We start from the raw sequence: 14,252 nt of genomic DNA, 5'->3' as shown, positions 1-14,252 counted from the left end.
GTATGAATGATCCCAAGTCTTAATAGGTAAGTAGAATAGGTTGAGAAAACATTTGAATGTGGAGTAGAAATTCTGACTCGGGCGATTGCATGTTATTTTGTGTTGCTTCTCAGGAGCAAGAGATCATACAAACGATGCCCGACATTAATATAGAGTATGAAGATGATAACGCCGATGAGGAAGAGGTCAATGATGAATCTGAAGGATTTGAAGAGAACGCTGACGGCAACGAGAAAGAAGACCATCTTTCAAACATCAAACTTGTTAACGTTGAGTCGTTGCAGGGAAAAAAGATTGGGCCCGTTAAAAATTCTCTCACAGAAAATCAAAACCGAGCATTCCTTTTATCTCAAGCTAGTGTGAATCCGCTCAGAATGAGAAGTCGAAACGATTTGAGCAAGGTTTTGGAATCTGTGATGCAATTGAACGAAAACGAATTGTTCTTCCTAAGCATGGCGAGAATGGTAGGGACTTTACCTATGGAGAAACAGTTTGAAATTCGAAGCCAGGTGCATGAAATTGTAAGTTCGGCACAACTGGAGAATATGAAATGATTTTTGATCATCATTATTTCATTTGCTTTCTGCTGCTTGTGCTGGCGGTGGTCACTCTTCCCCTGTGGCTGAATTTGGACCCTCAATGTTTATTTTGTTCACCGTTAAGTACCAGGCAGACGCACACCAACTTGGCATGCCTATAATGGGGAATCATTTCTGATCTCATTTTTATTTTTCTTTACTAAGTATAACAAGAGTAGGAAACTAATACACCAATAGGGACATAAGATTATTAAGAAAACTTTGCTGATTCTCTGCTTATCTGGTTGTACAAATGACTGCTTTGAATCTGAGCGCACGGCCAGGCCGAGTTCCATAATATTTACCATATATTCTATTGACCAACATGATGATGAACCACAATTTTGTAAGTAAATAGGACTTACTATGTTTGGCGTAGGAGTTTACAGTAGACCTCAAAGGGAGTGAGAACAAGCAAATGTAGTATTAGGTAGGTACTTATCAAATAAATATACATCAAATAAAATTTTGTAAAAAAATATTTTGATAGTTTCTTAAATATTTTTTTTTGGTCCCCTCTTTTATTTTAAGCGGTCATCTACTTTCTAGGTATTTAGATGTTAAGTGGTGACTGACTGACTAACTTTTCAACAATTTGAGACCAACGGGAAGCTTATCAAATGTGTATGACGTGACAGTAGTAGATTGGTACACAAAATTTGTACCTACCCATGTATAGGTACTTAAGTAAAAAAAAAAGACCTACCCGAGGTTATATCGATTGAAGTCAATTTTAATGATTGCTATGATTATATCCACCTATACAAATATGTATAATGTATACTTACGTACTTTGCATCAATTTTATGACAGCACATTGTTGATTTCTTACGTTATGCATGATTTCTTACCTTGTACTTAAATATTTACTTCTATCATTTCTTAATAAAAAGGGTAAACGCTATAACAAACATTTGAGAAAAAGTAACACCACAAGAAAAGGAATATAAAGGGCATAACAATTTAGATTATGTTTATGCTGAGAGTTGCTGGGAGAGTTCAATGACCTCGGAACGAGTAAGAATGTTGCATGCTCTCCAGCATAGCAATATTGCACTCAGCCTGAGCCGAGTTCAGCTTCAGTCAGTATTGACTTTACACAACTTTACTGAAAATTTCAAAAAGAATCTACCTCTAATCTGTCTTCATATTCAGTGAAATATTCAGAAGTTGATGTTAAATAATGTACTTAGGGTAAGAAAAAAGTCTGATCAATCATATTGTTTTGATGTATACTTTTATTTAATCATTTAAAGCTGTAGGTTAAGTAAAGGCACATAATCTTCATCTTGAATCACGCTATCATTATTAAAACCTCGTAGGCCATAAATGTATCTGACAGGTCTCGACATACTTGTCGCTTTATCACATTCTTGAGTCGACACTGATCGCATGTCGTAAGTTTGTGTCGACATATCCACTAACAAGCAAGTCTTTGTTGATTTATTTTCGCAAGTCAAATAAGACTGTGTCTTCTTCCAATGACGTCTCATCAATTCGTATGCATTGAAGTGATAATTCTTATCATTAAAGTGAGGAATGGGATGCACCTCAGTTTGTATACCTGTTTCGCACTTTATTGGTTCCATTGAAGTATTCTGTTCTTTGATGTTGAACAATATGTCTTTCATGTTAAAGAAATCTATCAACTCGGGATATTGACGAACTGTCTCTAACAATTTCTTCAAATAATTGTCTACATTCTGACAAAATGCATATGCCTCTTCTGGAGAGGAGAAAGAGTATGCTTCATTTCCATATTGGATGATACCTAATTCAACTTTACCAGGAACTAGAAATCCTTCTAGTATCAAAATCAATGCTGAAAATCCATGAAATTTCAATAGAACATCAGGATTGAAATCGACAAGTTTACACTTGGGGTTGACGATTTGTTTTTCATCAATACGTTCACGATATTGTTTTTTAAGCTCAGTTGCTTCCTGACTTTCTCCTATGAAATATGAAATTAGATCGGGGGAAGGCAGTTTCATCTGTTTGAATGTTCGGCTTAGTGTTTCATCGAGATCATTCAAGAGATGAAGTGACACCAAATATTTCCACAATGTTTTCCAGAATGATGCAACATTCGTGAACTTATGTACCACGACATCTGTTGGAACATATTCCGTCACAATGTACTTATTTTTGTACTTCGTGAATTTTTGAAGATCAACACGAATCCTTGCTTTTCCGAAGGAGTATGAGAGCTGCACCTCTATTTCTTCCATTATGTAAGCTCTTTTGCTCAAAATTCTTTTATACCCCTGAAATATTACGAAACAGCCTCGGTTAAAATTGAGGCATAATGATTGCATCACATCCATGTACCTTGGCAAGAAGGGTTTTTCATTAGCCTTTTCGTAAAAACATGAAAACCTTTGTAAATTTGCTCCTTGAAATGCAATTTACATACTAATGAACGCTAACAGAACCACAGAACCTGTATAAGTTTAACCTTTACAGTCTTGAGACCTACTACACTAGCTGAGATCCCATAACAGAATCAATATACGTTCTCAGTAATCTTGGTGGCCTAGGCAAAAGTATTGACCTACTATACTACAAACTACAAATCATTGTGCAATTTTAGTTCCTAATACACCAAGTATAGATACCTATACTAGGGTATCACTACTTCATAAGCTTCATTTGACCATTAAAGGAAGTTGAATACAATCAAAACAGTCAAGGTTTCTGCAGAAACTGGTTTTCTCCGTAGAAAAATCTGTACGTTGTCTCTCAAGGGCTTGCGTTGTTCAAACTTTCAATTGCACCATTGTACGTAAGATATAGGCAGGTAGGATGTAGGATGCTGTGCACTTTGCTAATATGTCTATGTACCTACCTATAATACCTTGTAAAAGATCTAGTACCTATCAAGACACAGATAAGGTCCTTTTCTTCCTGATTCATGGTGCACTATGTTGCACATTTACACCCCAAAATTGTATTTACACCTCAAAATGCTACATAATGGTTGAATGGTTCAACACACTACTGACACTAGTAAGTTCTTTAAAGCTCAGCCTTTCGATGTGTCCCGCGCTTCATTGTGCCTTTCAGCCTTCCTCATTTCAACACTTTTCGCCATTCTAAATTCTAAAGGAAACGAGACCTTGTTTGGACGCACTCTGATTACAATATCTAATAGAAACCCACAAAGTACATTCCGTTTGTGTGCCTTCAAGTAGAAACTCATGAAGTTTGTGGCCTCGGAATGGTTCTTTACACTCAACTTGGGAACAAGTTCGTTGATTTGACCGAAGACATAAAACCTCGGAGAAATGAAAACATTACAGAAAGTGCATCGAGTTAGAATCGTGTTGGCAGTTGGATTCATGCGGTTCCTGTGGCATTGTATTGTGTACTCTTAACTCTTAGGTTACTGAACCCGAACAGTTTCTCTGTGCAGTTAAATTGTGCATTAAACCATGATAGTACATGGCATTGTGTTATATGTGATGCATCTCTCCATTGAAAATAATACAAAAAACCCAAGAAGAAAACAATAATAATGAGATTTTTTTTGCGTTACGCTGCGTTTTTAAGAAACGATTCGACGTGTGGTCAAAAAGTTTGGAAACAATATCAACATCTGGAATTGATTCTGACATTGACCAACATTTATAAACTTTATCTAACGAGCTGAACATTGTCTTCAGGAATCCTCTTCTCAGTGCATCTTTATGTTTTTCCTTGAAACTTTGCAAAACCTCGTATATTCTTCTCGGTACCTACTTGACTCTTGACCTTTAAATGGTTTCTCCTCTGCAAAATGTAGAAAAGTTTTCAAAATGCAGTGACTTTCGTCAAGTGTTGCAATTTTTCGAAAAGTAATTTGCAATTAAGCAAATAAGCATGATGTAATATGTAGTACTAGGTATGTAGTTGCTATAGGTTCATATATATTATGTACTCAAAATGCAGTGACTTTCGTCAAGTGTTGCAATTTTTCGAAAAGTAATTTGCAATTAAGCAAATAAGCATGATGTAATATGTAGTACCTACTAGGTATGTAGTTGCTATAGGTTCATATATATTATGTACCTATGTAATCTATGTATGTACCTAACTACTTATATGATATGAGGCATGCGCAGTATTTACTAACCAGCAATGATGTTTGTGTAATCATGCTTATATTCACAAATTATCATGTTTACCTATGTTAAGTTGTTAAATTAGGTATAGTAAGAACCTGTCTACTGTTAACAACGATGAACCTTCAGGAGAATAATTGCATATTTGGATGTTGTTTTGCAGAGGCATCTTTTGCATTTCTTATCGTAGACTGCGTGGATGTAGATTGCGATTATTCTATGCAATACTTCATTAAATAACCAAACGTATGATGCAAGGTATGAACGTGTATAATTTTCATATCATATACATATTACTTTGCTATGCAGTCATGCAATCCAAGGACTAACGTGTATCTTGGTCCTTGATGTACAATCTTAAGATGTTTGAAATAGATGAGAAACCATGTTAGAAAAAGGTGCGATAGTACTAACCATAGGTCTAAATGCATAGCTCAATCCAATCGGACACTGACATAATGCAGATCAGGGCAAAGTGCCAAAGGTCTTCATTGTTTGGCGTTTTATATCTTACTCATCCTTCTAGAAACATTACGTTATTCAAGATTCCTTCACCAATTGCCGAGGCATCCTGTAGCCAGTGCAGGTCATTTGCTCTTCACTTCTAATTCTCTTTAGTTCAATTAGGTTCAAATATCCAGAACAGAACTGCAGAGTGAAAACTACGCGTGTTCTGATTCTGATTCAATCAGTCCTGATGAGACTTCTCAAGCGACCTGAACCTGAGGACAAAGAGTCTTGAACGAAGTCAAGGAATGAGAGAACATTTTCATTTGAACTTCATATTTCCATGAACTTCTGAATTCCTCTTATATTGCCTTGAACGGATATACATTTTCCTTTGGGGTGAATTCCTTCATATTTCCATAAACTTCTCAATTCCTCTCACACTCGTATTGCCTTGAACGGATATTGTCGGACAGTTGGTACTCGTGTAATGATTGATAGAAACTGGCAAAACTGAGGTTCTTTTTGGACAAAGAGGCTCAAAAACTTGTAGCTAACTAAATTTCTAGAAGAAGAAAGTAAAAATTCGACTCACGTTGAACTACTTTGCCTTGCTTTAGGAACCCCTGACGGAAAACCATCTCAGCCTGGTGTAATATAAACTCTCATCCTCACCATGATTATGCATTGTGAGAAATAAAAGTAAGAAAGGGTTGCGTACATTTCATTATGTAATTATTTGAAGAGAAAATCAAAATGGTGGCCTTCTTTATATCCTCTTTAATATACCGGGTGAATCTGGATAAGGATAAACATTTGAAATGACATTTGATCTTGTTTTTCTCTGTGAAACTAACTGAGCGACCGCTCTAGTCGGTACAAAGAGCGGCAGGTAAGACAAGTAAATTGCTATAAAAATGCAAGGTGATTTTAAGTTTCCATTTATTGATAATAAAACATACAGAACATAAAAAATACATATAAATGCAATAAAGTGCCTCGGAAGTGGAAAAAAGAATATTTTGGTATCACCCCGTATAATAATGAATTATAACAAGGAAGGGTTGGTTGCCCTAGTCTGGCAAGAAATAAATCAAGAGGGTCTTGCAACTCAGCAAAATATGCCATTCATGAAAATGGCGGTTAGAAACAGAGACAGACTGAATAATGGGTAGAGAATGAGAACGAGCCAAGATCAGCAGAATGAGAAATGAGTTCTCTCAGTTTATCTCACCATAAAATTATTTAGAGCTTTATTAATAAACTTCATGTCGATTTTAAGTTGGTTTTTATGGTAAGTATATCGTAAATTTGTCATACGAGTAATAATAATATAATATGCTTTCTTTGTTGATTATACATGAAATACATTTTCATAATAATGACTTGTAAAATCATACTTTAAGCTTGCTCAGGAGTCAGGAATCAGGATCCATCTTACCTGCAGGTTTAGAAAATACATAAAATCTTTTTTTCGCCCTTCCTTCTCTGAATGCAATACTGCGATAGCAATAAATGGTACACAAAAATGGAAAAGGAAAATACCGATGTCAAAGACACACAGGCGTGCATACTGGCTGGAACTTGGTTGGCCTGAAGCATTGCCCAGTAGTGCTCCGATATCCGATCCAAAAACCATCCACTGAAGCTCTTTGAAGTTTGAATTGGTTTCTGGGCGTATCCGATGGTTGATGAAAAGGACCAGTGAAAAATATAGGAGAGAGAAAAAGACTGACTGTAATTCAAAAATAGAAGTCGAGTCGAATTTCTCGCTCCGATACAACACCGAATTTGGGAACCATTACTTCAGCAGGAGATGTAGAAAGGCTCAAACAGGGAACCATTTTGAACAACTTTCATTGGTTGACTGGATGGAGACAGGATGAAAGATATTTCTGCAAAAAATAATCAAAAGTACATTAGTTGGAGGTAAAAGTAGCAGCTGGTCTGATGGAGAGGAAATGACGTAAGGAATACCCAATGTTATGCAAAATGGGAAGTTAAGGGGACAAGGTCAGTAAAATCTTGGACAAAGACATACCGCAAAAACAGAAAAAGGATGAGTTTAACCTGGAATCACCTGCCATGAATTCCAAGAATCTGTCCACAAAGGAAACGCAAAAATGATCAAAATAAATAGAAATAGGCAAAAGTTATGAGTCTATTTTGGGAGTAATATGCCCTGAGAACCGCACATGAGACATGAAATATTCAAGGATTATAAGCTCCTATACTTATTAGGAAATTTTCAATGCTTCAGATGATGGACAGTTGACTGATAGATCTGTTCATTACAATCGCATTAGTGAATGACTCGCATTCATGCGTTCATGTTTTCGTTACGCAAGCGTATAGAAGATTCCGCGTTCATAATACTGAACGTTGGGAAAGAAAATTAAATCAGAAAGATTTCTCGGGTAATTGAACTTTGCTCGGTGAAAGAACAAAACCCAAGGTTTCTTATTCTATTATGCTCCTCTGTGTTAATAAACCATAGCAGGGCACTAACACTATGTTCCATTGAGAGCGTAGAAAGATGACTCAATCAAGTTCATTGCACAAATTACTCTTTACTTACCCATCTACCATTTAACATGGAAACTTCCACGTTCTGGGTCTTGTTAGTCAAATCTATAACCACTGATTTAGAGGTAACCCTCAACATCTGATGGGTGGAATTTCAGTTCAAATTGTAAATGGAATCTCAGACTTTATGAGTATTACTGGATCATAATATTCCGAGAATAAGAAACCTGTAAATCACTCGATAAGCTTTAATTTTACTCACTAATGATAATATTAGGAGAATTTATTGACTCATTTACCCTGACATCGAACTTAATCATGGAATTCCCTGAACTTTAAGGAATCATTCGATAAACTTCAGATGTTTTACATGTCATTTTCTGACTCATCATAATGGAATTTCCAAATCAAAACACATACCTATTGGTTTCATCAATCACTTCAAGTCTTACACACAGACCCAGACCAGAGTGCCTAAGACGGGTACATTGTCAAATTCTACAGTGTCTTGATGAAATATCATTTCAATTTGACTTGGAAACTCTATGCAGCAATACCGATTTAAATTTACCTCATTAAAAAGTGATCATTTCTCGTCATGACACTATGAATGAGACAGATTACAGAGCTAAGCGACGCGGACCTAGACGTCACGAGGAGTATGAATTATTGACAAAAACAGTCTCAAGTCACAAGAGAATTTCAACCATACACGGCAATTTTAAGGGTGAATCATAACTGCCCTTACAAAATCATAGACTGGTTGAATTCATTCAAGGACATAGACGTTTTACCTATCTAAACCAAATAATCCCTGAATCACCAAAGAAGCTGTAGAAATCCTAGGATCCTAACTTTTTAATAACAGACATCCAACTTCCTTTCCTTGACACTTCCATAAAGATGGATCAAAGTCGAATTGGAGTCGTGAAAAGCATGTCTCCAAAGAAAAAAAAGAAAAAAGGTAAAAACTACTACTACTACTACTACGAATACACACGCTAAATGCGAAAAAGTAGAAGAAAACACAATATTCCAGCAATACACGCGCATTTCCAATGAAAATCACATGTCACTATTGTGCTCCACATAAATCACATACTCTATTCCCTGATATACAAAGACCTTCCACTAAACATAACACTTACGATAACATTCTATGGAGTTCAGAACGAGCTGAGATTTCGATATTGGGGTCAAATATGCAAGATAATGAATTGCGTACGTCATAACGAGAAATCTCTCTCATGTGGCAATTCACTAGCACTGTGCACTATGGCGTGATGAAAGTGTCTGAGGAAGGGGTAGAACGTACAGTTGTACACCACACAACGAAACGTAACAAAACTTACAAAACACATCCCGAATTCAAATCATTTACACATAGGTACTTACCAAGCAGAGAATACCCAAGATGGTGAACTAACTACGTTTTCTGTAAAACTGATCTTGCCAATGAAATGGATACAAAAAATTGAGAGCTAACTTGTAAAGTTCTCGAATACAAACCCATTAGGTCAGATAGGCACATATACTACTGAGAAAGTAAACACACCATCACATTTCAAAATTAACCTAGTTGTGAGAAAATGAAACATCAGAAACTAACCAAGATTTGGAAATAACATAAAATATAACTTGTTCCACCCTGTAATAATAAACATCTGGTCATACTATTGAACATCAGAAACTAACCAAGATTTGGAAATAACATAAAATATAACTTGTTCCACCCTGTAATAATAAACATCTGGTCATACTATTGAAATAACGGATAACAATAGAACAGGGCCATTTTGTTGTTGCAACTCCACTTTGATTGGATGAGCTTCAAGTAAAGCGTATTTATTTTGGGATAGGTTAGTTACGCCCCTTCACTTTTTATCTCACATATTCAGAACACAAAGGGAACACTAACATGGGAACAATTGAGATTTCAAACACACATCAGTTATGTATTACAAAATGACTGTTGCTTTGGTTGCCCTATTCTTTACAGTCCTGCATGGTCTATAGCACTATGCTGACAACGAAAATTTCTAGGGTTGGGCATTGACAGCTCTGGCGTTATCCGTACTACGAATGACCTAACTAAACTGTATTGTAGATTGTAGAGTAAATGATATGCACCACAGAATCAGGACCATAGTATCTTATGCACGAAGGAGATACGTCACGATATATCCAAAGGTCGTCAAGACACGCAAACCAAAAGGCAATCTCTACGTTACGTGTAAAGAACAAGATAAAACATTGTTAATGAAATGACAACAGTATTAGAACCAAATATCTTTAAGGATACGACGAAATGCTTTACAAAAAGTTATGGGAAAGGCAGAGGAAGAAAATGGAAATGATACTGCACAAACGTCATGAGAAAATAAAGAAGTCATACCCAATTAAGAAACATTTACGTAACGAAAGAATCGAAAGAAAATAGCTCTGGGGAGAAAGAGAGAATTGAAACCTATCCAGAACACACAAAGAGAGTTCGGGAAATGGAGAAGAAACATCTAATGACAATATAAGGAAGAGGAATAGGGGTGTGGGAATGAGGGAGAGGCATGGAGGAGGAAGACACTTTGCAGAAACAAGCGGGAGGAGAAACAGTGTCAATAGAGACAAGAAAGAAATGATTGAAGGAAAAGGTAGAAGAAAAGGAAGCAAAGTTGACACTAATGAAAGTGGGGAAAGCTCAAAACACAACACAACATAAACGAAACTCAAAATCAGCTTCTAATTTAGCTCATGAATAACTCCTCGAATTGAAATAAAAAGTTATACGAATCCCGACGCATCTGGTCCGCACTTGATCGAAGTTCTAATCACTACGAGCAACACTACAATAGAATAATGGTACAAGTACATTGAAGTGATAACATCTGACATCCTTTTAGAACCTGATGATGTGTTGGTAGAGATGGAATCACTTGATTAGAGATGAATCAGTTTTGTGGGGTAATCAACCTCCAATCAGTCTTTAAATAAGAATTGGACAATAACATGGAAATAAGTGTGGAAAACATTAATACTAGAGAGCTTTGGCATGCATTAGAATTAGTGAAAACTTGATTTAGAATGCCAAGGAGGCAATATCATCATTCAGGATGAGGGAGAGTAATTATTTCGATGGGACAAAAAATCAATCGTGATAACTTTGTTCATTACATATATATGCAAGTAAACTTGGGATATCTTCAATATTGATGATAAGGCTTTTTATGAAGAGTATTGAAGAAAACGAGAAATCGGGGCATTTTCTGGAATATTGCTCAATAATGGCAATATCCATGAGAATCTTGGTAAGAATATTGTTTCCAGCATATCAATATTTACTGTCCATACTTTTGAAGTTTTCCTTGGTTAGGTTGATTTCCTTGCCAACAGAATTGGAGGCAACCAGAAAGCTGCAGTCACCCCCAACATGCAAATTCGTGCTTTTGAGTTTGTTCCTTGAAATTCTGGAGCTAGTACATTCTCAAATTCATTGACAACTTTATTAGGTACTCACCACGATTTTTCATTCAATAATTCAACCTTGAATTTTTTCCAAAGAAAATCAGTAGGCGGAAATATTGCATTCTGACCTGGCGGGGCGAAGAGAGCTGTAGCGCTCCTTAATATCCATGACCATTAGTTTAATACACTAATGAATAGGAGACTTTATGCAATTTCGTCAATTAATTTACACTACACATTACACTTTTAGTTCAAATTCTTCAAAAAGTTTTTGGTTCATAAAAAAAAGAAAAATATTCAAGGAAAAAAACTGGCTTTATTCAATAATAAATAAAACACCTTTCTATCACAGTAAAAATATTAATATTATTATTATTTTGAATATTCCATCTAATTAACAGTTAATGACGCAATAATAGAAATTATATGTAATATTTACATTAAAATAAATTATTAATTTATTTTATAAGTATTTATTTTGTTTTAAGAACTTTCTAAATCAATTTTTAACACAAATACACAGGTTTCAATATTCCAGATAAAATGAAAAATATTTCTTCAACTTGAACGTATGAAAAAAATACACGTAACCATGACAAGGCAATTGCACAATTCTTTGGCCTCATTTAATAAAAAAATATTGCGCCTTATTTTTGTCTTGACAAAACGGAATAAAAACCGAGCACATCTAACACAAATAAGAAATGTAAACTGAATGCAAAAAACACACAACGTTCGGAAGGACCAAATAAAGACTGAGACGAAAAATGAAGAAAGCTTGGCAACAACTTTGGAAAACCCCCCTCCCAAAGACAGTTTGGACAAGGACAGTGGTAGAAAAAGTAGGTTACCTGATTGCGCGAGCGCCATTGTAACACTCTGATTGGTTCAAATGTAGTACTGTTGTACTGTTCTAGATCGATTACGATATAGTGAAGTACTGACGAGATGGGCAAATGTGCACACTGAATCCTGAATCAGAAAAGGGATAAAAATCAATTAAATCACAAGACTTTTTGAGGAAAATCTGAACAGAAGTAAAAAGAGTAAAGAAACCATTCTTTGATGAAGATACATCAATCAACACTCGAAACTTGAAAATTTACGACTGGTGATAAATTGATAATGGATGACCACTTTCGCACTGTAGTAAAATTGACGAAATTCCATGTCTTTGTTGGAAATAAAAGACAGGTAAAACAAACAAAGGAAATTAACAGATCGACTCACATTTGAAGTAGATGATACTTTCTGTAGTATAAATTCACGTAATTAATACACAGAAATAGTTGAAATATCGCGAGTGGTAGAACCGTGCACAGTAATGTCAGTTTACCCCTGCACTATCACAAGAACAAAACAATGTAGGGGAATCGTTCAAGGCAAGAGGGGAAAAAGCAGAAGGGGTATTGGAGGGGAAGAGTTTGTTTCTAAATACATAACATGCACGTGGTGCAGGGGTCATTGAACTCTTGCCAGCTTTAAGTCATCTTTGTTCAGCTTTGCATTTTGGAGGGAAAATAGTGAAACAAACGGTACCCACCTAATCTTCCATCTGTATCTTGTGTGAATGATCTTGGTTTCTTGGTTCTTATTGAACTCTTGCCAGCTTTAAGTCATCTTTGTTCAGCTTTGCATTTTGGAGGGAAAATAGTGAAACAAACGGTACCCACCTAATCTTTCATCTGTATCTTGTGTGAATGATCTTGGTTTCTTGGTTCTCATTCCAAGTTCCAAACACTTTTTTAGAATCTTGTGGCTTTATTAATGTCTTTCTCTTGGCAAGAAAAACAAGTCAAAGTGGCACTATACTTCAATACAATTTTGCAGACTTACGATTACTATATTGTTAACAAGGTTTTCAATTTCCGGCTTCTTGGATGTGGGGAGGCTCCAAATATGACAGGGTTGAGATAAGGCTTAAAAGGTCATTTTAAAAACTGCTCCTGCAATAATTGAGAAATTGGAACAGGTATTCAGATCAATTTAAATTTAACATTTCAGACCATTAGTATAATCCACATACGTACATGAATTATGTGGCTAGTATTTACTCAATTAGGACACATAATTTTTTATGTAACCAAGCATTATTTTGATTGGACAAAAGCCATTGATGTCACGCCAAAATAACGAAATATGGACCACAATTTATTGGCACATGCAGCATAAGTATAATACTTGTCGACATTTACACCCCAAAATTGTATTTACACCTCAAAATGCTACATAATGGTTGAATGGTTCAACACACTACTGACACTAGTAAGTTCTTAAAGCTCAGCCTTTCGATGTGTCCCGCGCTTCATTGTGCCTTTCAGCCTTCCTCATTTTAACACTTTCCGCCATTCTAAAGGAATTCAATCTTCAACCAAGGGTGCAGAATTGCTTTCCAATGTAGGTGGGAAAAATCGAAAATGTCGATCAAAATCCAATCACTTGAATCACCACAACACTTTAGACTCCTGGTCTGATGTCTGAAGTGTTGTAGTACCGCCCTTTGATATCTGAAGTACCAGTTTGAGGTTTCATATTTGTGGGGTAGTAGTTGCAGTTCAAGTTATGCATATTGATCAACAATTACCTACTGTTAACTTTGTACATCTCATGTCCAAAATTAGAAGAGAACCGAACAGGCTAAAGTCCGAGCAACTTACCCATTGTTACCAGTTAGTAGAGCGTGAGCGCTGAACTGATTGTTAAATAAATTTATACATTAAATTTTTGCCTGTAGGTATTTATTCAAAACACTGCTGATAGTGCTGATGATTATTTGCTTACAAAAAGCATTGTAACTTTTGTAGGTATTTTTGTTGTTGATTAGGATCAGGCGTGAAAATAATGTGAATTAGTAGTAGCTACAGTAATAGCTGTAACAGCAAAGTTAACAATACGTGTGTAATACAGGATATGAAACTCTGACCACTGTAAAATTATGTTCAACTTTCCGTTCTGAATCAGGGGAACCGGATGTGCACTTCAATTCTCTTCTATCCAGCCTAGTTGGCTTGGAAGTTAGCACACCTATCTTGTAAGCGCTAGGTCGTGGGTTTGATTCCCGTCCTGGGCAAGCTTTTAGAGAGATGAGGTTTGTTCTCGGAACAACTTTCTTTCTCCTATCATGTCCTTCTTATGTACG

The 14,252-nt window shown here is 35.9% G+C and overlaps 2 protein-coding genes across 3 annotated transcripts in view; one reads left to right on the top strand and one right to left on the bottom strand.

Moving 5' to 3' along the window:
- LOC103513918 overlaps positions 1-1,059 on the top strand; it is a 31,747-nt gene extending 30,688 nt beyond the window's left edge. For both annotated transcript variants that reach the window (XM_008478772.3, XM_008478773.3), the window contains one exon: positions 114-1,059. In XM_008478772.3, the coding sequence (XP_008476994.1) occupies positions 114-554 (441 nt within the window). In that variant the 3' untranslated portion in view covers positions 555-1,059. The remainder of the gene's footprint in view (positions 1-113) is intronic.
- Positions 1,060-1,793: 734 nt separating this feature from the next.
- Positions 1,794-2,809, bottom strand: LOC103513921 (cilia- and flagella-associated protein 206-like). Its single transcript, XM_008478777.2, has one exon. It carries the CDS (start codon positions 2,807-2,809, stop codon positions 1,829-1,831), a length of 981 nt encoding a protein of 326 aa, XP_008476999.1. The 3' UTR covers positions 1,794-1,828.
- Between the last annotated feature and the right edge of the window lie 11,443 nt (positions 2,810-14,252).

Source organism: Diaphorina citri, unplaced genomic scaffold (genome assembly GCF_000475195.1).
Source record: "Diaphorina citri unplaced genomic scaffold, Diaci psyllid genome assembly version 1.1 scaffold1045, whole genome shotgun sequence".
NCBI classification, from domain to species: domain Eukaryota; kingdom Metazoa; phylum Arthropoda; class Insecta; order Hemiptera; family Psyllidae; genus Diaphorina; species Diaphorina citri.
This window is presented reverse-complemented; position numbering and strand designations above follow the sequence as displayed.

Coding starts and splice junctions, on each gene's coding strand:
- LOC103513921 (XM_008478777.2), bottom strand. CDS start 2,809: ATGGAAGAAATAGAGGTGCAGCTCTCATACTCCTTCGGAAAAGCAAGG.